The sequence below is a fragment of the Aquila chrysaetos genome, chromosome 2 (genome assembly GCF_900496995.4).
Source record: "Aquila chrysaetos chrysaetos chromosome 2, bAquChr1.4, whole genome shotgun sequence".
In the NCBI taxonomy this organism is placed as follows: Eukaryota; Metazoa; Chordata; class Aves; order Accipitriformes; family Accipitridae; genus Aquila; species Aquila chrysaetos.
In genome coordinates, this window is record NC_044005.1 from 20,854,103 (window position 1) to 20,879,987 (window position 25,885).

The window sequence follows — 25,885 nt, forward strand, 5'->3', positions numbered from 1 at the left end:
CTTTTCTCCCCCAGAACTGTAAAAGTAGTTGCTTCTCATGTAAGTTTGCTTTCAAAGCCCTTTTTCTGTATTTGCATAATTTTTTGCAACTTCTTACAGGACAGCCAAGGAAGTGACATATTCATTGGAGCATGTCTTGATGGTATCTTTGTGAAACACAAAAATGGTCGTCCTCCTGTTGTATTTAGGTTAGTATTGTTCTTATTTTAAAATATCTTTGTGAACTTCACATTTTATATGTGTTTCTCATTAGCGTGAATGACTCTTAGGTGTGTTGTGTATTTATTCTTTTGATAAAGTGGAACACAGTCTTGCAGTCGTCACGCTACAGTGAATACTGAGGTCCATGGGAGTTTTTCAATGTATTTACTGCAGGATGAATCTCTTTAAGCCAGATTAATTCTAAGAGATGAACATTTAATACGCATTCCATTGCAAAACATTTATTGAGTCAAAAAGGAGCAATTCTCTGCACATAGAACGTCTTAAGTCCCAAGATGGGCACATCAATTTACTTAGAAATATTCAACTGTAAAATTATCCAGGAGTTCCTTTCATATATTACATGTAAAAGAAATAGAGGAGAGTCACATGATAATATTTGTTTCATTATTTTGGATTCATACATTGTTTTAGTTTATTATTTAATGTTCTGATAGTTAAATTGTGAAATGGCCTTTTTCCCACTGATTTCGAGAGGGGTTGCTTGGGCATCTTTGGACAGAATTTGAAATAAATTTAAAAAAATACATACCGAATTTTTTTTAATGAATCTTAGTAATCTGCAGTTATCGCTAGAGCAAGAAAGGCTTTATTCTTAGCAAACTTTAGTCTTCCAGAGTTGAATTTTTGGCTGCATATGAAAAGAATCTTGAAATCCTGAGGTCTAACAGTTACTGGAACTCATGGTGAATTTCTGGGGTTAGAGAAAGTAGCAACTGTACTTCTTTTGTTAGTGGTCTTGTTTTTTACTGAATTTATAAATTCAGTATTGTTAACTGTCCTTCACAAAAATCTCTATCTCTGCTGCTGATAGGAGAGCTGATGCCAAGTTCTTTTTAGTTGTGTAGAGTTGTAGAAGTGCCCTACTCTGCTTTCTTGCAGAACGAAGCAACAACGGTTCTGCTGTCTGACTTTCCAAGCACACAGGGGAGAGGAATAAAGCTTTGTCCATGCATTTCACATAATTTCCCAGATAATTGTGAAAGCAGTGTCTGTATAAACATAAGAAAAAGGTTGCACATTGGAGAGCATCAGAAAGTACTCCTATTACAATTTCAGGGTCCAGTTTTCTGCTCTGTTGCTTATTTGTTGTATGACTATGGGCAGTTCTACTGGGGCTAGATATATCATGGTATTTGGGTGGCAAAAAAGTGTAGACAAATGGCCCACTAGTACAGCTTACAAAGGCTGGGTTATGCTTCAGATTGTTGCAAGTAATTTTGTAATTGCGTCCGTAAATGCTTGTGAACCAAGGCCTTAAATTTGAGAGGTCCTTGTTCTACATCAAAATGGGGACATTAATGTTTCTCTACCTTGAGCATATGATGGTGAGTAGCTATAGAAGATGCTGTCAGCTACATCTGTATAATGCAAATGGAAGTCATATAAATACCTTTAGAGAGAGTCCTGTATGTAGATCATGCTTTTTCCCTGTGTTTGTGCACTGCAGAATATTCTTTTATTAAATCAATGATACAGACTTTATTTACAGTAATGTAATACAAATGGAGCAAACTACACTTATATTTAACAAGAAGTTGTATAAATACATGGTATTATATTTCTTGCAGTCTAACTTTTTCTCATCTGTCAATATGCAAGAGAGTGCTAGAAAATATGTATAATAATTCCTTAATGGCTTTGTTTAGTATAGATTTTTCTTTTTTTTTCTCTAGAATGTATGGTTTGCTTTCAAGCAGTCGGGACATTATAATTTACTGAGAACTAAATTTGTCTAAATTTGATTTTTTTTTTTTTTTTTAAAGAAGAACACTTGAAAGAATTTCAAATGGAAGACAAGTAATAAACTTACTACTGTTTGTTATGTTTCTGATGTTATGTTGCTCATCATCAAAAGAGTTAGTCACATATTTTCCTTTCAGCAGTCGTTTAATGGATATGGAATTGATGGGCTGCAACTTGTTCAGACAGATTGATGAACTTTTTATTTGTTCTCAGTTCTTTATCCATATTCTTGGTGGTGGTTCTGTTCTTCAGTTGCATTTTCTGTGGTTTGAAAATCAGAGCTTGCCAGTCATGTTCTATCCCTGTTGTGTGCAGGTGGCATGATATTGCCAACATGTCCCACAACAAATCGTTTTTCGCGTTAGAGCTGGCAAACAAAGAAGAGACAATCCAATTCCAAACTGTGAGTAGATTTTGACTTCTATTTTTTTCACTAAGGCATCAGTAAATAAAAACACAAATTAAGACTGCTAATTTAACTCAAAGGATAAAACCTACTTTTTATATATTTAGCAACTTTGAACTGTGTGAATAAGTCAAAAGTAATAATACTGTCTCTGGCTAGCTTTCTACGGGAGGGTGTTAAATATCTGACGTTTTATGTTGAGTATGTTGACAAGTTTGGTTCAGGTAGTCATAAACATTTTCATCCATTCCAGTAAATTTTCTAGCATATTGTTTTGACTTTTAAATCAGTGGCATTTAAAGATAAGCATGGTCTTAGAGCTTTGCTGGAATGGGCCATGGCATTCCTTGCAGAATTAATTTTATGTAGCATTTACTAGTTGCCTTTGTCAAGAAGGCAGCTGTTGGCAATCTTATGGCATGATATATATATATACTGTAAATTGTGTTAGTGTTATAGCTGATAAGAGTGTCTTCAACAAAAGGCTTCTACTTTCAACTCTCATAAATAATGACATTGTTAGGCTAGAGTTGCATGTTCAGGCCTACAGTTTGAGGGAAAACCTGGTGACAGTAATGAAGTTACATTAAAATGAAATGGGTCAATGCTAATTTAATCTCAAAAATTACAGTGGCTTGTCTGAAAGCAAGTGAAGGGTATGCATATTTGGCCTAATATGCAAATTTTGTTTTTGTTTTTTGGCAGGAAGATATGGAAACAGCAAAATATGTGTGGAGGATGTGTGTGGCTAGACACAAATTTTACAGACTAAATAAATGCAGCCTGTAAGTAGAACACATTAGCAGAACCCTTGGTGCCCTTGAAGCTTGCATTGGGAAGTGATATTTTTTATAACCTCTGTAAAGTCTTTACTGTCCTTTTTAGATGGTAGTAATTAATGACTTGGGTGTTTTTTTCTTAATCTTTTTTGAGAAAATACTTAGCAGCAGTTTCTCAAGCACGTTCTGCTTTATAACAGAGGATAATATTAAACACTGAAATCTTACCAAAAGTAATAGTGTTTGGCCACTGCTGCTGGATCTCAGTGCTGTGACAGACTTCAGTTGCTTTGGGGGCTACTATTGCTAGAATGTTTGTGAGTTACTGGAATCACTGGGATTTTGGCCTGGGTTTGGGTGAACTGCTTTGAAAGGACAGTCTAGAGGCCTTTAAAAGGGCGGGAAGTGTATGTGAAGCACTCTTGAAATGTGCTGGATTGACAGCTGAGAGGTATGTGGTCCTTTGGATATCCATGGAATCTGTATAGCTCAAGTAGCACCAGTGCAAAGTAAATTTAATACAATTCATCAAATTAAATTTAAATGGGCTGGTCTCCAACTTGTAAATCAAGGGCTGGAATTTGAGCTACTTCACTGGTACAGCTTTCCTTCAGTTAAGTTACTTTAGTCAAAGAATAGAGAATTAGACCCAGTGAATAGTCTGCCATAAAGAAGCATGATTCCCAAATGTTCCATTCCTCTTCTTTGTACACAAGATAGCTATGGAGGGGTTGGTCCAAAATTTGCTGAGGCCAGTGGAAGGATAATGGAATATTTTGTACCACAGATGACTTGCTCGTGTGTTTAATGCTAATTTATTTTAGAAGAGTAAGATGGATTTGGAATAGAGTAGACCTCATACCTCCAAGCTTGTAAACCTGGCTGCCTTTTGAGAGGGATAAGAAGTGGTCGTAGAAGTAGTGCATTTTTGGGGCTTGTGCATTCCTATCTGAATAATTCCAGTTCTACAGTTCTGTATTGTATGTCAGTCTCTAGGATTACTTATTTCAACCCTTTCACCACAATGTGGTTTTAATTATAGGTGAAGTCCTTAAAAAAACTTTTCTGATCATCTCTACTCTAAGATTCCCTGTCATCTGGTCCTGCTGCTGAAAACTCTTATGCATGCCTGCATTAAGTTCAGGGTTTTTTTTTCTTTATCTGTACATACCTTGTCTTTAGAGACTCCCTGGACTCTCCACCTGAGGAGGGCTCTCAGAAATCTTCCCTCATTCTTTCCCTTCCACGCTTTCCAATCCTTTCTCGTCCTTCACTTCCTAAAGGGTGAGCTGAAAAATCATCTTTCTTTATGAAATCTGGCAGTTCCTGCATTTGTATTATTCTGCTGTCTTTTGACTTCTGTCTTGCTGCAAGATGCAGAGTACAGGTGCAGTGTAAGGTGGGGAAAAAGGAGCTTAAGGTTTCTGAACCGTACACCCTGGAGGCAATCCAACAAATTATGAAAATTTATTACCATTAGCTTGAATATTAGAACTTATAAATGCTCATGCAGTATAGTTGTGCTTTCCACTTCCTATAATATCTGTAATGTTACATTCTGTAAACAATTTTATGTCTGGTCTTGTAGAAAGGTAACTTACAGTATGAGATTTTATATGGGGTTCAAATTTGGAAGTAGTCCCCAGTTACTCTGCTGCTTTTTCTGCCCTGCTGCAGTGCTTCAGGGGCATCTCCTTTTTACGCTTCATAGAAAAGAGGCAAAGAAATAACTGAGGTATTTTGATCCTGGTTTTGTGATTCTGCTCATACTGTCTGCAGTGGTGGTTTATGCACAGAACTCTTTCCTTTTGAGGCTGTTGGGGAGGACTATTTAACACAGAGCCTGGCTCCAAGAAATGTAGAGTGATTTTTAACTGAACTCGGGAGCACTTTCCAGAGTTTGGAATAGGTCTTGGTGTTGTTATGGCCTCACCATAAAATTTCTTTTGTAGACAAACCCAGCCTGTTACAGTGAATCCTGTTAGAAGGCGGTCTTCGTCCAGGATGTCCATGGTAAGGAGAGCAAATAGTTTTGTGTTTGCATTTTTATGGATTTCAATTGACTTTGAATCAGGCATTAGTTTCCTTCAGTGAAATAAAATGAGCAGTGAAAAAGATGAGTCCAGTATGTGAGGAACTGTTTCTGACTTGTAGAAAAAGCTGCTATGTAATACCTGAATAATGGAATTAAAATAATTACAATGAAAAATATTTTAAACACTTCTATTTTTAGTTTAATTGCTCTGTCTCTAGGAGTCTTGTCTAGGAGACTCTCCTAGATGTCAGATGGCAAGATACAGTCTTAGGTTGGTGGTTTGTGGTTTTGGTTTATTTTTGGTCTTTTTTTTTTTTTTTTTTTTTTTTTTTTCTATTTCTGGTATGACCTCACAGGAGAAACTTACATCGCAGATTTAGAGAAATGGTTTAAGACTAAGGTTTTGTGTATGTGTGTGTGTGTATTATACATTATATATTATATATATAATATTTTACGTTATATTTAAAAAAACCTTCAAGACTTATTTTTAAAATAAATCACAAGTTTTTAACTAACAATAAGATGCTTGATTTCTCAGCCCAAGCCTCAGCCTTATATGATGCCTCCACCACCTCAGCTGCATTACAATGGTCATTATACCGAACCATATGCATCCTCCCAAGGTAAGTTCATTAAATCCAAGGCCAGACTAAACAACTTTAGAAGATAAAAGCTATAATTTGCACTTATAGCTACTTTAGCTACACCTGAATAAATTCATAGGGTCAACATGGGATAGGTTTGTACTACAACGCTCATTGAAGTGCTTGCTGCTACTCTAGGCATATAGGCTAATGTGGAGTAGAATCATAGAATTGTTCAGGTTGGAAAAGAACTTTAAGATCATCAAGTCCCACCGTTAACCTAGCACTGCCAAGTCCAGCACTAAACCATGTCCCTAAGCACCACGTCTTCTGAACACCTCCAGGGATGGTGACTTCGCCATTTCCCCTGGGCAGCCTGTTTCAACACCTGACAACCCTTTCAGTAAAGAAATTTTTCCTAATATCCGATCTAAACCTCCCCGGCACAGTTTGAGGCCATTTCCTCTTGTCCTATCACTTGTTACTTGGGAGAAGAGACCAATACCAACCTCGCTACAACCTCCTTTCAGGTAGTTGTAGAGAGCGATAAGGTCTCCCCTCAGCCTCCTTTTCTCCAGGCTAAACACCACCACTTCCCTCAGCCACTCCTATGGGATATGAGCAAAGTTAGTTATGATAGCATGTACAGCAAGTATAGACTGTGGTCCCTTATGGCATTGTGAGATCCTTGTCAATATTGATCTTAATAGCTGTGAAGAGTAACTGAGCCCCGAGACAATTCAGACAATTAAAAAAAAATTATTAAACCCAGGATGCAGGAAGAGAGCAGTTTCTCTCAGAGTTTGCTAGACTACAAAGTGGTGGGGAATTCAAAGGCTTAGGAATTCTGCAAGTTACGGAATTGGTATACATTTGGTTGAAAAAAGGAAAGGAAAAAAAACCCAAGCAAACCCTAATTACAATTCTCAAGGAATGTACACTCCTAATTTAAGCGGTTTACAGTGGAGTCATGGCTGCTTTCTTTCCTTTTTTTTTTTGATTGTTACACATTGTGTCTTTAATTAACAAAGTTGCTGCCCTGAAGGGCTTAATCTAATCTTTTGCGAAGTTGCCTCAGTTTTGATAGGGACCTTCCAGTCCTACATGTTGTCTGGGTAAAAAAAATACTCTGACAACTCGCTAGTAAGGGAATAAGCACGTTTTCTATTCAATAGAGTTACACAAGTATTCATGAAGGTACAGGTATATAAACTCAGAATGTAACTGAATTCTTTCTAATATAGTGTTGGAATTATTGCTGGATACTTGCTACTGCACACATCCTATCTTTGAACAATTTTTTCGCAAACAAAAGAATTTGTGATTACTAGCAAATTCATTAACATAAGTATGGCAATTATTTTGGTGAACCTGGAGAGTTAAATCATGAAAGGCATCTAAAGCAATGACTGAAGTGTTCTCTTCTGGAGCTTGGCAAATTGTACATCCAATGAAGTAATGGTTAAATTATTAAATGTATATTGGATGTATAAACTGTTAGATCATTTTCTTTACCCATAAGAGTGGTTATACGTTAATGTGCAGACAATATATGGTGGTGGTTTAAACTGTCTCCAAGATTTCTGAAGAAAAAGTAATTTGATTTTTTGTTTTTAAAGGTCTTGTGGTACTATATCTATTTACGGCCGGGGGTGGGGGGGGAGAAGAAGAGTGAGGGGGTTTTTTGGTTGTTGTGGGGGTGCTTTTAGGTTTTTGGTGCCTTTTTTTGTTTGCACTTTTTTTTTTTCTTGCTGTTTAAACTGATCTCATTAGATTAGTGTAAACCTTGGTGTAGACTTTCTTTCTTTCAGTTAATGTGGTTTAAGATTGATATGGATTTTGTTTAACTTGGACTGAAACTTAGCAAAGCTACCATAAACAGAAGAAAGCCATTCTTAAACAGAGACAATGTTTTCCAATAGGAATTTGCATCTCTAAATGAACATAATAAGTTATTCTGGTACGCATACCTTAGGTATCAACAACAACAACAAAGTTGGGGTTGTGGGGTTGGTTTTTTTTCTTTCCTATTTCAATACGTAGCTAAGAATAAGTGAGATTTTGAAAATCTCAGACGTTGGTTAGGTACGTCTTAAGAGAGGATATCTTTGTTTGATGTCTTGGACATAAAGATTGTTCTTAAACTTTCCTTTCAGATAACCTCTTTGTGAGCAATCAGAATGGATACTACTGTCACTCTCAGACTAGCTTGGATAGAGCCCCTCATGACTACAGTGGTCGGATCCGCAATGGTAGTGTCTATAGTGCACATAGCACAAACTCCTTGAACAATCCACAACATTACTTGCAGCCATCCCCCATGTCCTCTAACCCAAGTATTACTGGAAGCGATGTCCTCAGAACTGATTATGTCCCATCACATAGACATAGTGCACTAATACCACCTTCTTATCGTCCCACGCCAGACTATGAAACTGTGATGAGACAACTCAACAGGGGAATGGTGCACACAGATAGGCAGAGTCATTCAATGAGAAATCTTAACATCAGCAATTCATATGCTTACAGCAGGCCTGATGCCTTAGTTTACAGTCAGCCTGAAATACGAGAACATGCTCACTTCGCTTCCCCACAATCTAACCATTATCCATTTAATCTGAACTACAGTTTTCATAGCCAATCCCCCTATCCCTATCCTGCTGAAAAGCGCCCAGTTGTTGGGGCAGTCAGTGTGCCTGAGTTGACAAATGTGCAGCTCCAGGCTCAGGACTATCCAGCACCAAATATAATGAAGACCCAAGTCTATCGACCACCTCCCCCATACCCGTACCCAAGACCTGCAAATAGTACTCCAGACCTTTCACGACACATCTACATTAGCAGCAGCAATCCGGATCTTATCACAAGGCGAGTGCACCATTCTGTCCAGACATTTCAGGAAGACAGCCTGCCTGTGGCACACTCTCTTCAGGAGGTCAGTGAACCTCTAACATCGGCACGCCATGCTCAGCTGCAGAAGAGGAACAGTATTGAAATAGCAGGCTTGACTCCCAGCTTTGAAGGAATAAGAATTAAAGAGAGGACCATGTCAGCTTCTGCAGCAGATGTGGCTCTTCCAAGAGTTATCTCAGAAGGGTCACAGCCCAACATTCTGATGGAGAGAACAAAGCAAAAAGAAAGTGAGCAAGAAGAAAGTGTGAACTGTGATCATAAGAAAACCCTTTCAGATGCCACTATGCTGATTCACAGTAGTGAGGAAGAAGAAGAATTTGAAGAAGAAAACAAGGCTAGTACAAGTCTTTCTCCTCTCCCTGAAGATCAAACCCAACTTTCATCCGTTATGGGTGGTTATTCTCATGATTCAGTACTGAACTACCCTTACAGCTCTGTTGCTTCATCTGCTGGCCCTTTGCATATTCTTGAACCTAAATTACATATTACAGAGACAGAAAAGAGAATGAAAGATATGACCCCTGTTCATTTACTAGTAGAAAGCCAGGTCCAGAGAAGAGGGGAAGGACTGCTTACTCCATCTATGTCAGAATCTGATCTTACAACATCAGGGAGATACAGAGTAAGGAAAGATTCAGTAAAGAAGAGACCTGTGTCTGATCTTTTGTCTGGAAAGAAGAATATTGTGGAAGGCCTTCCCCCGCTAGGTGTAAGTGGATACTATTCCTCTTGTTTTGGGTTGTTTTGTAGCAGGAGTTGTGTGGGGCTTTTGTATGAGGTTTGGTTTTTTTTTTTTAATTAACCTGAGATGCTTTTAAAACATGTGAATTAAAAGCTAATTTAAGCTTGACCTTTATTTTTCTGTTTTTCCCAGATTAACTTTGCTTAGTTATCTTTCATCCCTTCTTTGCCATGTCTGAGTTCTGTTTGTGTAGCCCTCCCACACAAATCCAGCTGTGCAGCCTCCATCTGATATACCTAACCTGGCTAGCAACTGTAGAATGAGCTAATTTAAAGTCAGTTCTAGATCCCAAATTCTGCCCTACCTGTCCTTATCTGGAACAGAAGCAACTCTTTCCATTCTACTACCAGCTTTCTAATCTTCCTCTCACTGAAAAATTGGATGTAGCTGATTGTTGGTTTTTTTTTTTTTTTTCATTTGTTTGCTTTCTTCTTCTGACCTATGACAGGGACCTGATGCATTAGGCAATAAATTTTTCCCTTGCATTCTCTTCTCTCCTCCATCCCTTCCCCTTTTCATATCCTTTCCCTTTTGCCTTTTCTTCAGGCTGTTTTTATCCCACTAAAGGTATTTGTTGCTTGCCATGTCTCTTTCTCCTACTCCAATCTTATGAAGCCATAAATAGTGAACAACTGCAGGTTTCGCCTTCCTTGTAATTCCCACCTCATAGAAACATCAAGGTGTGTGTGGGACTGTACAATTTCACTGGCAGTCCTTACCACTCATTTTGTTTTCAGCTTTTGTTCAGTTTTATGTAGTCTTTGGCATATTTCAGGTGCTAATGGAGAAAGACCATTTTTATTATTATTTTGCCTTTTAAAATTGATTGTTGTTAACTTTGCCTGTGTGAGTTGGTGTCAAATAGTTTTCTGCACAAATTGGGCTGCAGTGGAACTACCATATACTACTGCTGTAGTAACTGTTACAGCTGATGCTGCAAAAGCTAACCTATGCAAAAGCTATGTATTTAAACAGTTACTGCTCTTGCAATTTTTTGTCTGTCAGTCTTGCTATACATGGAGCTGAACACAATTAAATGAACCTTCATCACCTTCAATTCATTTTATAATTGTGTATGCTTTTCTGAATCTCCTTCCTCCTGTTTGTTATGTGGATATAGGAAAAAAAGGTGGTACCTTCCTCCTTGTGTTCACATTTAGATAGTCACTTAATATTTTGTTCTCCAAAAGATACATTTTCAGACATTGATGTGTCTACCAAAATCCTACTCTGCCTTTTCCTTCTGATATTTATGTAAATGTTCAAGTCAACCTTTGAAATGAAATTGATACTAAAACTTTTTAACTGGAAGTGTTTAGTAAAATACTTTATAGTTCAGTAACATTTAAGAGTGCCATTGCGTAATAGAGAATATTACCTTTTTGTATTCAATATTGAGATGAATGTCCTGGTAACAAAGGTGGCCCCTACCAATGTTTGCACATTTTGCTTTTCAATGAACTCTTACTATTGTGTTTGTGTTCATTTCTTCACTTTTAAATGTGGTCTCATCCTCTTAGCTTTGTCTTCCTATTCCTTACTGCCATTTAGCTTTTGAAAGCATTGATTATCATTCAAGCAGCGTATACACTTACATTTTCAGTGTATTTTTGTTAACAACCAAACTTAGCAACTGCAGATTAAGTTTTCTCTTATACTTTTTAAAAGAATGATTTGAATTTATTCTTTCATAAAAATCCTCCTTTGGTATTTTTCTCAAATAATCAATGATTCTTGGTCTGGTTCAGGGCTCAGATCTGTCTGCAGTTCTGTGTTCATGTTTTGTATGCTCGTTGTTATGCTCACTTCTAGGAAAGAAAAGTGCCTGCAAACTGAATAGTCTAGTAAGGAATCATTTTTGTGTATATTTGGTGTTGGAAAGTGTTTTCAGTTCTGTCCAAGAATGTTAATTATCCAGAGTTGTCACCTCACACCCTCAGTTGTGAGCTTTGTAGGGAACAGTATTTGTCATTCTCATTCAGTTTCATTAACCTGTCTGGAATGAAGACAGACTTGTATTGTGTCCTTGGAGGAATGTAGTCCTACCACCCTAATCTCTCACTGCAGTGCTTATCAAAAAAAAAAAAGGTCAGAGCTGTTTGCAGAAGGGGTCAAAGAAGTATCCTTTGCTTAATTGAACTCATCTGGTTTCTGCTTTATAACTTCATCAGATATTTAAGAATATTTACAAGTTTTAGCTTTTCTTTTGTAGGGTATGAAAAAGAATAAAAATGATGCAAAAAAAATAGGGCCTCTAAAGTTAGCTGCCCTAAATGGACTAGCTTTGACTAGAATTCCTCTGCCAGATGAGGGAAAGGAAGAATCAACAAGAGCAACAAATGATGAACGGGTATGTTGAAGTTTTTTAATGCTTGATTTCTCTTTTACACTAGTGATTTTTCAAAATGAAATGCATATGAGTGGTGCTTTGTGTTGACTTTAAAATGCTTCAGATTCAAAGCAACTCAAATACTCAGAATAGAAAAAAAATGAAGAATGAGACTTCGGATTGATAAGTTGTTGCTAGAAGTATTGGGTGTAACTCAGATTTTTCTTCAAGATTTAAAGATGACAGTGATTCAGATTGTAGTTTACCCTTTGACCATATAGGAAGCAAATTAACTAGTGTCTACTGATACATTTTTGTGCCATGTCTTTCTGTTTTCTCTCTTAATTTGGCAGTTTTCCAGACTGAAAAAGTATGAAAATAAAAAATTCTGAGTGTGAGATTGAACTTAGTTGTAATTATTAGTAATTCATACAAATTTAACAATAAATTTTGTAGTTAAATTGCATCCCCAGGGTACAACTTGTGCAGGTTGTATTTATCTGTTTTTCTCAGGATGATCCCTGAAAATACAGATGGAACTTGTGTGATCTGCAGAAATTTTAAATTCAGTAAAATATCTCGGATCACTGAGAGAATATCAGGCTCTAGAATTTGAGGATCATTCTTTGAGAAATATAAGACTCCATCTGCTTGTATCAGGGTAAACAATGTCAGTAGATACACGTCAGCCTGCCTCGTATATCATTAAATAGGTGCAGGAAAGTGAAATACAGTCAATATCCAGCCTGTTAAGGGCTATGTAAAGCAGTGATTTCATCAAACATCTGACCAGGGAGCAACTAGATATACCAGGGTCTGCAGTGGTTATTGTACATTCTGTGACCAGTGGTCTCTTTAGAATCCAGTTCTGAGCATGGTTGGGCATCCTCATCTGCAGACCCCCTTTAGCTCAATTTGTTGACAGTCACTAAGCAGGGATTAGAACCTGAAGGAACAGTCCTGCTCTCATCAGCTGCAGTTTTAAGGAATAGGCCAAGAAAATTAATTGCAAGTTACACAGTAGAAATTCAGTCTTGGAGTTTGAAGGCTTGGAGTGAGATCGATAGGAGGGAGATTTGACTGTTCATTTCAAAACAGTTGAAGTTCTTTTTGAACTATATATATACTCCTTAAAGATGCTAAGGGACAAAAATTAATGTTGTGTTATTGAGATACAGTTCTACATTTAGTACCTGTGTTGGTTATTTCCTCTTACTTATAGCCATCATCTCTTCCTGGATTGACCTTTATTGAATTCAGACATACTGTTATTCAGCTAGTTTTGCCCAAAGTGTTGAGGTAAAAGAAGAATCCATAAAGTCAAGTTACGAAAAAGACATGTCACTACGCTTTTTCTTCAGGCAGTCATGCAGAGGCAGGATAGATACCATGAAATGTGAGTAATTCCTAAAACAGTTGAGAAGAGGCAATGCAAAGCAGGCGTGTGGCATGAAAGGAAGTCCAGACTGCAGATATTTTAGAAGATGACTTTAAAGTTGATTCAATGCCTGTTTTGTTGCTAGCTTCATGTTGTTATCAGTGTAGATGAGGGAATTTAGCCTAAACATAATAAAGCAGTTTGTACAGTTGTTTTGATGTGCAGATGGTGTATGATTGAGGTTTTGCACCTTGCCCTGCAACATTTGGCATTACGGTTATTTGATACAAGACACTTTTCTGATCTGATACCGTGGAGCAGTTGCTGTGAGAGGCTGGGGACATGTGACATAGATGAAATTTTCTGGCTGAAATCTTACATATTATACCTCTAATTATTGTTGGCAAAGAGATGCTGAAATTCCAGAAGTGTCTTATGATTTAGAAAGAACTTGGTTTCGAAAGAATAAATCGGGAGGGTGAGGGGGGTGAGCAGCTTATTAAATAAAACAGATTGAATTATACTAGTAGAAAAAATACTGGGTTTATACCTCAGCTGCAGCAAGAGGTTTTAAGAAGGCTTTGCAGTTGTATGCGACGTTTAGTATCTTCAGCCTAAGAAAATGTGGAATATTGGTAGTGAATTATTAGCTCATTGACTGAGGCACTTGGGGGTTTTTTACATTTTTAGAGTTTTTCTCCATCCAAATAATTTTTTTTTTTTTTTTGATTACAGGGTTGAAGGAGACCATTTCAAATTATGTAATCTAACATGCTATATTGAGCAGGATGATTAATGAGTATTTCTTGTTCAAAGGTATTTGAGGTGGTTTGTAGTATAGCATAGCTATCTGGTTTGGCCAAATATTTCTTTGCCCACTGTGTTGTCTTTATAGAAACTATGAAGTCATTTTTCTTTCACCAGTGGTATCCACTGTCTTTTTGACCTAATGAAGTATAACAGGCTTCTTAGTTTTCACTTGAACAAAATTCTTGCTGGTTAGGGTTGCTTCTTATTTATTCTGGTATGTTTGTGAAAACATTAATAGCTGGAAAAGCATTGAAAAAGTATGTAGGAGAGGAAAATACGTACATTTTATCCTTCATGAATTCTCTTAAAATAGACTCGCCTTAGAACCTGACTTTGTATGGTTATCTGTGTTCTGTCTTTCAGTGTAAAGTTCTGGAACAACGGTTAGAGCAGGGGATGGTGTTTACTGAATATGAGCGCATTCAGAAAAAAAGACTTATAGATGGTGAGTGCTCAATAGCTCGGCTTCCTGAAAATGCTGAAAGAAACCGATTCCAGGACGTCCTTCCTTATGATGATACCAGAGTAGAGCTAGTCCCAACCAAAGAAAATAACACGGGTTACATCAATGCATCTCATATCAAGGTGAGAGAAATACTGTTGAATAAATTTTTTCCAGTTCATGTGGTAACTAAAAATGGATTTAGCTATCAATTTTGGTTTGGTCAGATGAGTGAGAGTCCCTCCATCTCTCTCCCTTCTTCTGCACAGGTTTCTTTGGGGAAAGGAGGAACCTGTTTTTCCTCATTACCTAGAATAATGGAGGGTTAATTATTGGAGAGGTCTTCTGCATTTTGCTTCTGTATTGATCTACTGTCTCCTTTCTCTCTCTGTCTTGGGTCTCTGTGGATTGGTGCTAACAGAAGGCATGTCCGTTCCTACCAGAGTTAAGGCAAATAGCTTTATAACAAACTGGGATCCTTTGCAATGATTGTAATATTTTTGAACTGCAGTAACAACCCTCATTATTTCTTCTTCTTCTGTACTCTCAGACTAGATCTGCAACAAGCAGAAAACTAGCTTCCAGCTTTTTTGGATGGTTAGAGGAACAGATGAAGCCAGGGGAAAATCTGCTCTTTCATAATCTTCAGTTGCCCCCTTTCCCAGCCTTAGCTCTTTAAACTCTGTTTAAAAAAAGTGAGGAAATTGCAGGGTGACCTCAAGAACCTTCAAAGCAGTTTGTTCATTTTCAATGCACTTACCTACTTGAAGTACAACTACAATTGGCTTCATGCTTTCTCTAAAATGAGTTGAGATCATCAAAGCAGCAGTTGTAGTTGTGTTGCAGTCTTTTTTTAATAAATGTTTGTACACTCTCATGGTGCCATAGTTTCTATACCTCAGCTCATTAACAAATGTTGAGTAACTCTTCTGATCCTTCTCAAACACGGTAATAGTTTTTTGAGGAAACATCAGGTAATTCTGACTTTTTAGTGCATATAATAGCATTTACAGCACCAGGGTATGAAAGCTTTTCTAAACCCAAATTGGCTAGAATGCCTTAAATTCACAAAAGAGAAATACAATTTTATTTACTCACTTTTACATTATGCTTCTGATGTAAAATACATTTATTTATTTATGTGCCTGTACAATTTTAAACATTTGTGTCTCTTCTGCATCTGATGTGACAAGGTGTGGCTAAAAAATGGGAGGCAGATATAACTCACAATGGGCTCCTACTTCTGCAGTGTTGCTGTCTTTTTTTCAGTTTGTGCATCTTCAAATGGCTGACTGTTGTGGTTTAACCCCAGCCAGCAACTAAGCACCACGCAGCCGCTTACTCGCTCCCCCCCCACCCAGTGGGATGGGGGAGAAAATCGGGAAAAAGAAGCAAAATCCGCGGGTTGAGATAAGAACGGTTTAATAGAACAGAAAAGAAGAAACTAATAATGATAACGATAACACTAATAAAATGACAACAGCAATAATGAAAGGATTGGAATGTACAAATGATGCGCAGTGCAATTGCTCACCACCCGCCGACCGACACCCAGCTAGTCCCTGAGCGGCGATTCCCCGCCCCCACTTCCCAGTTCCTATACTGGATGGGACGTCCCATGGTCTGGAATACCCTCTTGGCCAGTTTGGGTCAGGTGCCCTGGCTGTGTCCTGTGCCAACTTCTTGTGCCCCTCCAGCTTTCTCGCTGGCTGGGCATGAGAAGCTGAAAAATCCTTGACATTAGTCTAAACACTACTTAGCAACAACTGAAAACATCAGTGTGTTATCAACATTCTTCACATACTGAACTCAAAACATAGCACCGTACCATCTATTAGGAAGACAGTTAACTCTATCCCAGCTGAAACTAGGACACTGACTTAAGGGGAAAGGGAGTTTTTGATAATTACTGATCTAATGTCTTTCTTTTTACAGATCTCTGTTGGTGGTGTTGAGTGGGATTACATTGCTACACAGGGTCCTTTGCAGAATACATGTCAGGATTTCTGGCAGATGATCTGGGAACAAGGGATTGCCATCATAGCTATGGTGACTGCAGAGGAAGTGAGTATAAACCGAGTCAGGTTTCTCCCAGAAATTCTGCAATGATTTTATTATGATCTGTTAGAGGAAGGGGATCTTTGCTCCAACAAGACCAATCTAAGATAAATTTCTAGTGACGCCTTTGCCATTTTGTCTTGCTTTCCATGGCAAAAAGATGTAAATTCGCAAACTCTTTCTGCTGGAAAGTTCATTTACTTGGTGAGAAATTGTAACACTGTAGTAGTACTTAATAGAGGAGAGATACAGTTGTTACAGGATCATTAGTTGTATGAGTGTTCTTATGTTTCTTGTTAAGCAAATGTTTTACTTTTAAGGAAAGTGGTCGAGAAAAAAGCTTCAGATACTGGCCACGTCTGGGTTCAAGACACAACACTGTGACATACGGAAGATTTAAGATTACCACACGATTCCGTACTGACTCAGGCTGCTATGCAACTACGGGTTTGAAGATAAAACACCTTCTCACAGGACAGGAGAGAACAGTTTGGCATCTGCAGTATACTGACTGGCCAGAGCATGGGTGTCCAGAGGATTTAAAGGGATTTCTTTGTAAGTTGTATTTAATAGCTTTTGTTTTGGTTTTGGTTCGTTTGGGTTTTGTTTTTTTTCAATACCTCCTAAAATTGCTGCTATACATGAATTAGCTTTTGATAAGTATACCAAGCATTCTGCTGTAAAAGGTTTCTTCACACCAGCAAGAGATACTGAATTATATTTTTGGCAGGAATATACCTGCCGGTTTGTTAAAGTGACTGTTGATGTCTAAAGCCAAATATATATAATTTACTAAAGTTCATATAGATAAAAACATAACTGCATCACATACTACACATTTGAGTATGCTCCAGCAGCAGCAAGATCGCCACAAGCTGCCTTTGGTGGGCAATGGGGGAACAAGGCAAGGAAAGCCTTACAAAAGTCAGATGATCTTTATAGATCTGTATTGCTTTGGTTGGGGTATGTCTTGTGATTTATCCAGTGCATCATTTTTCTGTGAGATGTCATTTGTTAAATTACTACTTTTCTGGTGGTCATACGGTATAATAGCATGGCTTATGGGGCTTCATCTCCTAAGTTTATTATTCTTATTTTGTTGAACTTAATAGCATACTTGGAAGAGATACAATCAGTGCGACGCCATACGAACAGCACTGCGGATCCTAAAAACTGTAATCCTCCTGTACTGGTACATTGCAGTGCAGGTGTAGGACGAACAGGAGTGGTCATACTGTCAGAGATCATGATCGCTTGCTTGGAACACAATGAGGTGATCTCTTTTTCTTTCTCATGCTTTAAATAATGTTAGGTAGTGAAAGAGTAAATAACCTGCCTAATAAGTATTTTATGGGTGTTCATCTGAGCTTTCCCACGATGTGGCCTTTGGAAGAGCCCTTACAGCTATGGTTGAAAGAGCTCTTGGCAATTCAACAGAAAGTAATAATCTTCTAGAGTTGCCCACTTACACACTGGGTACTAGAATGCTTATTTGGATTCTTGACTCCCTAAGATGTTGAGTCACCGAGTGGAATAAGGTATGCGCTAGGCTACTAAGCATATTTCACGATTTCACTCTGACTTTACCACTTCTACTTCATGCCTTAGTTTTAATGGATAATATTCAAGAACATGCTTTGTAGCCAGTCTCTGTGCTTGTTATTAAATATTTTGTTCCTAAGTGTAGTGTATTTGCGGTATCAGTCTCAGCAGAAGAAAAAGTGGTAGTTTAATAGAATAAAATCTGGTCCTGTCAGCTCTTAGCCAGAAGTGAACAGCTATAAAGTGTTTATTAATAATATAATATGCCAGCTGAGAGTCAACAAACTGATTGTTTTGCTGTGCATCCTTGTCCTAACACTGTGACAGACTTCTGCAGCCATTAGATTTGTGAAGACCCATACCCCATGAGATAAGCAAGTTTATGCATATTTCACAAATGAGGAGGCAGGCGTGGTCAGTAGTATAGTGCAGTCCATATTGCAGGCATGGGCAATGAATTATCAGAGCTGAAATTAGAGCAGCTGATTGTGCCCTTGGATCACTGCTACCACTCTGAACCTCCTGCTGAGAAAGTACAGGCCAGTCTCCTTGCTCACTAGTCACTTGTAATGGTTTGTTCTCTTCCTCCAGATGCTGGACATCCCACGAGTGCTGGACATGTTGAGGCAGCAGAGAATGATGATGGTGCAGACTCTTTCGCAGTACACTTTCGTCTATGGAGTTCTCATTCAGTTTCTCAAAAGTTCTAGACTTATATAATCCCTGCCACTTCCTAAGTGACACTGCAAGAGTTTACAGAAAGAAAATTACAGTTGTCCAGACAGACCTGCTCTCACTGGTGTCTTCTTTGTATGATGAATTACACAGTTACCTTCTAGGGCTGGTATGTGACTGTTAAATGCAAGTCAGTGTAACAGTCCCTGCAAAGCAGGATCTTCGCTGGACTAAATTCTTCCCATGTTCAGCTGCAGTCATTTTGGGGAATGATTTTACTTGTATGGGTCTGTAGTACTTGCATATGTTCTTTACAGTGGTGTTACTCTGGGCAAAATATGTATCTTGTGAAATGGAAGTACATAGCATAATTTTACTAACATTATGTTTTAAAACATAATTGTTAACTGTGCAAAAGCTAAAATCTGTAGATCACATGGGGTGAGAAACCTGCTCCTTGGAAATGTCAAGGTCTTACGCAGTTTCATTCTGCTTTCAATTTTATATTTAGAACAGTACATCTATATTTTTTAAAATGAACTTTTGGTTTCCTCTGGTTTACTCGGCAAAATTAGCAGCTCTTAGATCTTTTAAGCTGTTGCTTTAAGGACAGTTATTTTTATATTCTGCATTTTTTAATTAAAAAAAAAAACAAACAAACCAAACACCACAACCCAAAACTTTTTAAACAGCATAACATTTTCAGAGGAGAAGACTGACAATGTTTGAACTAATTTTTCAAATACCATGCAGAAAGTACTAGGGGAAGCTATTGGTAGTTAGTTGTAGTGCTATATAATAGAACTGACAAGTGAAGATGATGTTAACTGTTGATAACTTCCATTTGAGCAGAGGCATGTTTACCTGCAACAAGCAGGGAGGAAAATATTCTAATTATCAACAAGGTTATTGGAAACAAATGGATGAGAGAAAGTACATATTCAGTATTATTCATATATTTAGAGGACAGTTTGATTTTACTGGCTGAAATCAAAGTGGATGCAAATGTTTTAAGCACTTTTTTTTGCTCTGTTATTTATGTAGTTAAACATAGAAACTATAATCATGCATTGTTTCATATGGTAATATACCATTACTAACCTGTTATTTTAGGAAGACCCTTTTAAGTTGATGAAGTGAGAGAACCAAAATCGGAGTAAGAAGGTGCATAGTGGCGAAGCGGAAATGATCGTATGAAACATAATGAAGGAGGTGTGGCAGCTGTGATTGCTGGTTTACACAGTGCAAAGGTGACCATTAAAAATATTTATGTTCCCAGTCAAGAAAGCCTTTAAAGCACTGGAAGTTTCTGTAGAATCCTCCAGATTATTTTGTCAGTACTAGAACAGATTTTGTTAATGCTGTGCAGCATTACAATGAAGAATATCCACAGAAGCTGTTTGAGAACACCTGCAGAATGTAAGAGCTGTTAGAGGTAGCACTGGAGATGTGGGTATTTTAGTAGCTATGTAGGTGGCTGAGTCAGTGGTTGTGGCATGGACCTGATGATAAGTCGTACCTTTGGTAGTTTCCATTTTGTCCCATGGGTCTGGTCTAATGATGGTATCCCTAAATAATCCTCTGTCTGTGGTTTTCAAGTGGGGACAGTGTGGTTTTACCTGCCTTTTTAAGTGTTTTGAGATGCTGAGTTGAAAATCCCTATTCAAAAGTGAGCTATTGGTTTGTAGCTATCTGGTTTCATTTCAAAAAAACCCTATGGTAGACCAGTCTTCAGGCATGTGTAAGTGTCCATGTCCCTTGATACCTGCCTAGCAAAATGAAATGAGACTGAAAGTCATTTTTATCACTGGTGAAATTATGTTATTTTTTGTGACCTGTAACAAGGGTTTTGGAAGGTATTATGAATAATTAAAACCTCTTCAAAACAATAATTGTCTCCCAAAACATTAATTAAGAATAATAAATAGGTTGCCTCAGTTTCCTCTGTGATAAGCTACTTCCACAAAGAAAAACACACGGTCCAAATGACATTGTGCTAATATGTCATTCTGTACAAAATGTGTTACTTTAAAGTACACTGTATTAATCTAGTGCATTTGGTCTACTTTCAGGCAGTCTGAATTGTTCTACTCTCAGTAAAAGTAATACTGAATGTTTCAGATGGGGGGGAAGTTCTTGTTGTAATTATAAATGCCTAGGAAGTATTAACTGCCAAATGTAAAACTGGAAGTCCAGGGGAAACCAGTGACTAAAGACTGATTCTTTATAGATAAATCTTGCAAACAAACCAATTTGACCTATCTGTGTTAACAGAAGTATTGAAAGAATCCAAAGCATACCTAGCTATTTGTATCAGGCTGTGTTTTAAAAACATTGCTACTTTTTGCCACAGTTCACTTCTATCTTCAGAAATATTTTTGAATGGGAAGGTATGCTCTAAAATGTAGCTTGTCCCATTTCCTTTTCTAAACTTTGGACTGTTATCTTCATAACCTGATACATGCAGCTTTCAATGAAATTATAAACCACCACAACTTCAAGCAACAATTTTTAGCTGTTCAGCAGTTACTGGGAGAGAACAGCTGTGAGGCGTTAAAAGGAGCAGTTAAAACAAGTGATTTAAACCAAAACTTATGGGATCGTCTGAGGTGGGTGAGGAAATGTGTGTCTTTTGGCTTTCTTTTCTGTTTTGCTGAAAGAAGTTGTATTCACTTTTAGAGGCGGTTGCTCTCTAATCTGGTAGTCACAGTTTTGATTTAGCATAGCATTGCTACCTCCTCCACTTCAGCTTTCAGTTCTGTCCATCAGCAGTCTTTTTTTGCATGAATAGACTTGACCTTAACAGACTTGACTTTATGTGAGTTTTTCTACTGAAGATAGCAGGATTGCTTTTGTATGTAAGCATATGGCTCCAAGCGAGCATTGAGAATGAGCAGTTTCTCTTCTAAAGATACCAAATGAAAATAAACTTCACAACCTCCTGTAACAAAATTAATTTTAAAACCATTGTTTAGATTTTCAGTTAACTTTTAAAAGAAAATTCAGTTTTTAGCACTTTCTTCTGAGCCTTGAAAAGGGATGCTTTTTTACATGTAGTTGCACTGAGTGCTTCATGAAGTGTTGGACATTATAACATCCACTGTCCAAATCCAGTTGCAGTGTGAGTTGGAGGTGGATTTATTTGCCAGAAGCTTAAAATTCCACTATAAGTCTGTCCATTTTGCCAAATGTGCTTCTGTTTTTATGGGGATGAAACCAGATAATTATGCAAGATTTGAGCTGAGTTTTTTTAGTAAGAGAAGTTGTGTGAAGACGTTCTTGCAATAAATGGCAAAGATGATGCTGACCTCTAGGGATGTCAGAGCTCTCAGGGATAAATAAAGGTGCTATATACTGTCAAGAGACAGATTTGACTGTCTTTTGTGGGCTAGGTGGAAAATGCTTTCTAGGATCAAATTCTGTGAAGAGTCAGGAGAAGAACCCACAAATTGTAGTAAGGGCTTCTACACATTTGGTTTCTTTCTTGGTTGCTCTGATGAGAGATTTTTTGGCCAGTGAACCTTCGTAGTCTTGGGCTAGCAGCTCTTCTCTAAGAACGTAAGTCAGAGCCCTGTTCATTGCAAAGCTGTCACCGACTTAGCAGGCTTAGCTCTAGGCTGCAAATAACTCCTCGCCCTGTTCTGTGAGGGAGAAGCTCCGTGGTACACAGGGGAGTTTTGCATAGCTTTTCTGCAGCGTGCACAGCAGTGCTCTCCTTTTTCTGCTGTCCCCCATGAAAAGCAGGAAAAGTTTTATGCCTTAGTATTGCTCTCACTGTGATTACCTTTTGCACAAGTGAATGGTAAAAACTACAAGCGCAGGGTGCTATGGTTTATATCTAGAAATACATCTAATTCAAAGCAGGTGAGCAAGGCAGTTATAATTTCTGTGGATGAAAAGCTGCTCTAAGTTATCAACAACATTTAGAAAAAAGTAAAATAAGCTAATAACAAATAAAAGTAAAATGTGTACTAAAATGGAAGAAAAATTGGCATTTTGAGAAATGTATTTTTGGCGCTTCTTGTAATCCTGTGTATCTTTTTTTCAAGTGGATGACATTTGGAGCAATTTTCTCCAAAAATGGCTTCTTAAATTTAATAAGTAAGACTACCTGAGGCTGCTGCTACATTTTTCTTGTTGGAGCAGCTGTTGAAGTTTAGTGGCTCATAGATTTCAATGGCCTCTGGACCAAACTTCGGAACTGCAGGGTTGTTTATCATACAAGCTAGCTGTGTAATGAGACCTCAGTTTTAATATCAGTAGTGTTACTAAAACCCTGGACTTAAAAATAGTGAACCCATTACTATATTAAAATAGTTAGTTCAAATTATTAATTAATAAGAAACAAGACTTCAGTTGCTAAGAACTCTGCGCTTCAGAGTTTAGGGTTTGTTTGGGTTTTTTTTTTCAATACTGCAAAGTCCTACAAAGCCAGAGTCCAGTCCTGCAAGAGGCAAAATTCCTGCAGTTCTTCCTGATCTTGTAGGAATTAAAATGGGCTTATTGCCAGTGAAAGCTTGAGCCCTTAAAGCATGAATACTCACATGTCTGCTTTAAATTTAAATACAGATTACAAGAATTAACCAAAAGAATGCAGCAGGGATGTGCATACGTGAAGCTACAGCATTCAAGGAAAAGTAGCAGAGACAGAAAGACGGAAGAAATTCTCTTGTGAAAGTACAAAATGTTGGAAATAGAGTGTGAGAATTTAAGGAATGGCTGAAGGCATATGGAGGAGGATTTGGAACATTTTGTATCCACAGAGCTGCTAGAAGGGTTTGATTCATATGGCATGTTTTTCATGGCATGGTAGGGTAAGTGAATATGTAGTCGTAGGTGTTATTTTTACTGGCTTTTTAAAATGTGATTTTTGAAACTCCAAATATTTTTTTCAGAGGCTCTCTTATTTTTACATATCTTCCTTTCCAAATGTTTTTAATGCAATCTGTCAGCTTAGTTTCTGTTTACTTATTGAGGGTCAGATTTTTCAAACCATGGTCTCTGGTTTTACACATGCAAAATGCAGGGGGAGGAGGCATACATGCAATTTTGCAGTGATAATTTCTAATGGATGTAGGTTAGATGATTTGAAAGTCTAAATACTTTATGAATGCAGCCAGGTGTTTACAGTAGGTGTGAATTGCACCAGGTTAAGGCTGGGCTGAAAATCAGGCCCTGGAAATGTGGAATTTAACATGTGCTTAGAAATTATGTTGCAGTGCAGCATTTGCAATACAGTGATATTAAAATAATATACTGTGCTAAGGTAAGGGAAAAAATCTTAAACTTCTAAAAGCTGTTGCAAACATGTCTGTAAAAAAAAAAAAAATAAAAAAAAATTTCTTAGTAAGATCCTGTTGGGGACCAGCTAACTTGGTGCATTCTGTTGGCATCATATATGTTACTTTAAGGTCTACAGGGGCTGAAAAAAAAAGATTTGTTAACTTCAGTGAGCATTTCGAAAAACAGTTGCGAAATGGCCTTTGGTTCTATACCTTGCTATTTTCCACATGATGCTGTGTTCAGTGGTGAAGAATAACCTCCAATGTATTTGTTCTTTAAAAGTCTATTCTTCAGCTCTAATTGGGGAGCTAAGGGAGAAATCAAATGCAAAGAATCTAATGAATAGAGTTTACAACAGATCCAGCCTGTGGCCAGTTAGAGAGCAAGTCTGTAGATACTGTAATGTTATTTTGGTTCAGATACGTGGCAATCGAAGCTACCAAATTACTAATTTTATGAGCACAGTTTCAGAAGGTGCCTAACTTTTATAAAGGGAACTTAAATGCTGTTTTTTCCATTTGGAAATATTTAGGTAAAATTAGGAGACTTTTAAAGTACTTTAAAGACTCTGCAAATGCCATTATTTTTAGAATGGTAGGAATCTTGATGGGGAAAAACCATGTAAAATCCTCCAGTCTGTCACCTTGCTAATCCTGGATGATTCTGACAGACAAGGTGTATATGCTCTTTATAAAGATACTTCCTTAAATTGCTTTGAAATACCCAACGTATCTGCCCTCTTTTTGGCTGATCTGGGGGGATTTGGATGGAAATTTTAGAGGCTTGACCTGGCAAATCAGTAAGTATGTACACTCCTGCACATTGCTGAAATCTCTTCATTCAGTTAAAGCAAATGGGTGTTTGAAGTCCTTTCAGCAGTTTTGTAGGATTGAATCCTTACTGTCAGAGGAATGCAGGATCTGGCTCCATTTTCTTCCATTTTCATTTGAGCCAGTATGCAAGGATTTAAATGGAACTTTGTTTAAACAGTAGCAAGCATGAAATATTATTTTCTAGTACTAAGTTAGTGGTTAACATGTCTATTTTTGCTGTCTTGCCACCAATACTGTAAAAATGTATAATCAAAACAGCTTTAATTCTTGTAAAACTGAAATTGGTTTGTAAAACAATGTACAAATTGTGTTTCATAGACAGAAAAGCTTGTATTACTGAATGTAATATATGTGAAATGAATATATTATAGTCTATTTTTGCCATGGAAATAAATATTTGAAGCAACTATGAGTTTTTATTGTTCTATTATTAAAAGAAAAATCAGAGAACTTAGTTTTCATGTGTAGTCCTAGGCTGGGACTTTACCTTCTATACACAAAGCTGTTATCCCTCTTCTAAAGTGCTGCAAGTACTGTCCTGCATCTCGGTACGAATGTAAAACTTCTGCTGTCAAATACTAATAGCTGTCATCTTGGTGGCAGGAAAGTCTTGCAGCTGCTGCCCTATCATTATTGTTTATAATGTTTTGCACTTTCTAAAACTATTTTTAGTACTGAACATTCAATTTTCCTGTAACCTTTAAGTGGAGGAAGGGATAAAAAGGTTTTGAAAGTTGAAAAACACTTTCCAAAAGCATGTGAGAGAGGAAACAGTTGATTGTATACTGTGTAACACCTGGTGCAGCACAAGACTTCATAATGTCATGGTAAATGAATTGCATGCTGGACATCGCAATTTCACGCTGGACAATTGCATTTCCCTTGTCTTTTCTTAAATGCCTAGTGTGCTGCCCACTTAACTGTATCTGAAATTGTTACCGAAAAGCTCGGAATGAAGAACTTATCAACACCAATTTAGTGTAGATAAGCAGACACTTCTTTATTGACGGCCGGGTGGGCGGGCAAGTCCTCTCACAAACCATGCACACCTGTCACCAAAACAATACACCTTATATTAAGACTTATTGATGCATATTCATTAGAT

The 25,885-nt window shown here is 37.5% G+C and overlaps 1 protein-coding gene across 9 annotated transcripts in view; it reads left to right on the forward strand.

The window, feature by feature from the left end:
- PTPN21 (protein tyrosine phosphatase non-receptor type 21) overlaps nucleotides 1-25,187 on the forward strand; it is a 49,116-nt gene extending 23,929 nt beyond the window's left edge. For 8 of the 9 annotated variants that reach the window (XM_029996330.2, XM_029996346.2, XM_029996351.2 and 5 more), the window contains 13 exons: nucleotides 100-188; nucleotides 2,284-2,371; nucleotides 3,080-3,159; nucleotides 4,336-4,437; nucleotides 5,106-5,166; nucleotides 5,730-5,814; nucleotides 7,932-9,397; nucleotides 11,643-11,780; nucleotides 14,311-14,532; nucleotides 16,325-16,453; nucleotides 16,768-17,002; nucleotides 17,560-17,720; nucleotides 18,581-25,187. In XM_029996330.2, coding sequence (XP_029852190.1) covers nucleotides 100-188; nucleotides 2,284-2,371; nucleotides 3,080-3,159; nucleotides 4,336-4,437; nucleotides 5,106-5,166; nucleotides 5,730-5,814; nucleotides 7,932-9,397; nucleotides 11,643-11,780; nucleotides 14,311-14,532; nucleotides 16,325-16,453; nucleotides 16,768-17,002; nucleotides 17,560-17,720; nucleotides 18,581-18,709 — 2,985 coding nt within the window. In that variant the 3' untranslated portion in view covers nucleotides 18,710-25,187. The remainder of the gene's footprint in view (nucleotides 1-99; nucleotides 189-2,283; nucleotides 2,372-3,079; nucleotides 3,160-4,335; nucleotides 4,438-5,105; nucleotides 5,167-5,729; nucleotides 5,815-7,931; nucleotides 9,398-11,642; nucleotides 11,781-14,310; nucleotides 14,533-16,324; nucleotides 16,454-16,767; nucleotides 17,003-17,559; nucleotides 17,721-18,580) is intronic. The other variant, XM_041118981.1, reaches the window with a different exon arrangement.
- The last annotated feature ends 698 nt before the right edge of the window (nucleotides 25,188-25,885 follow it).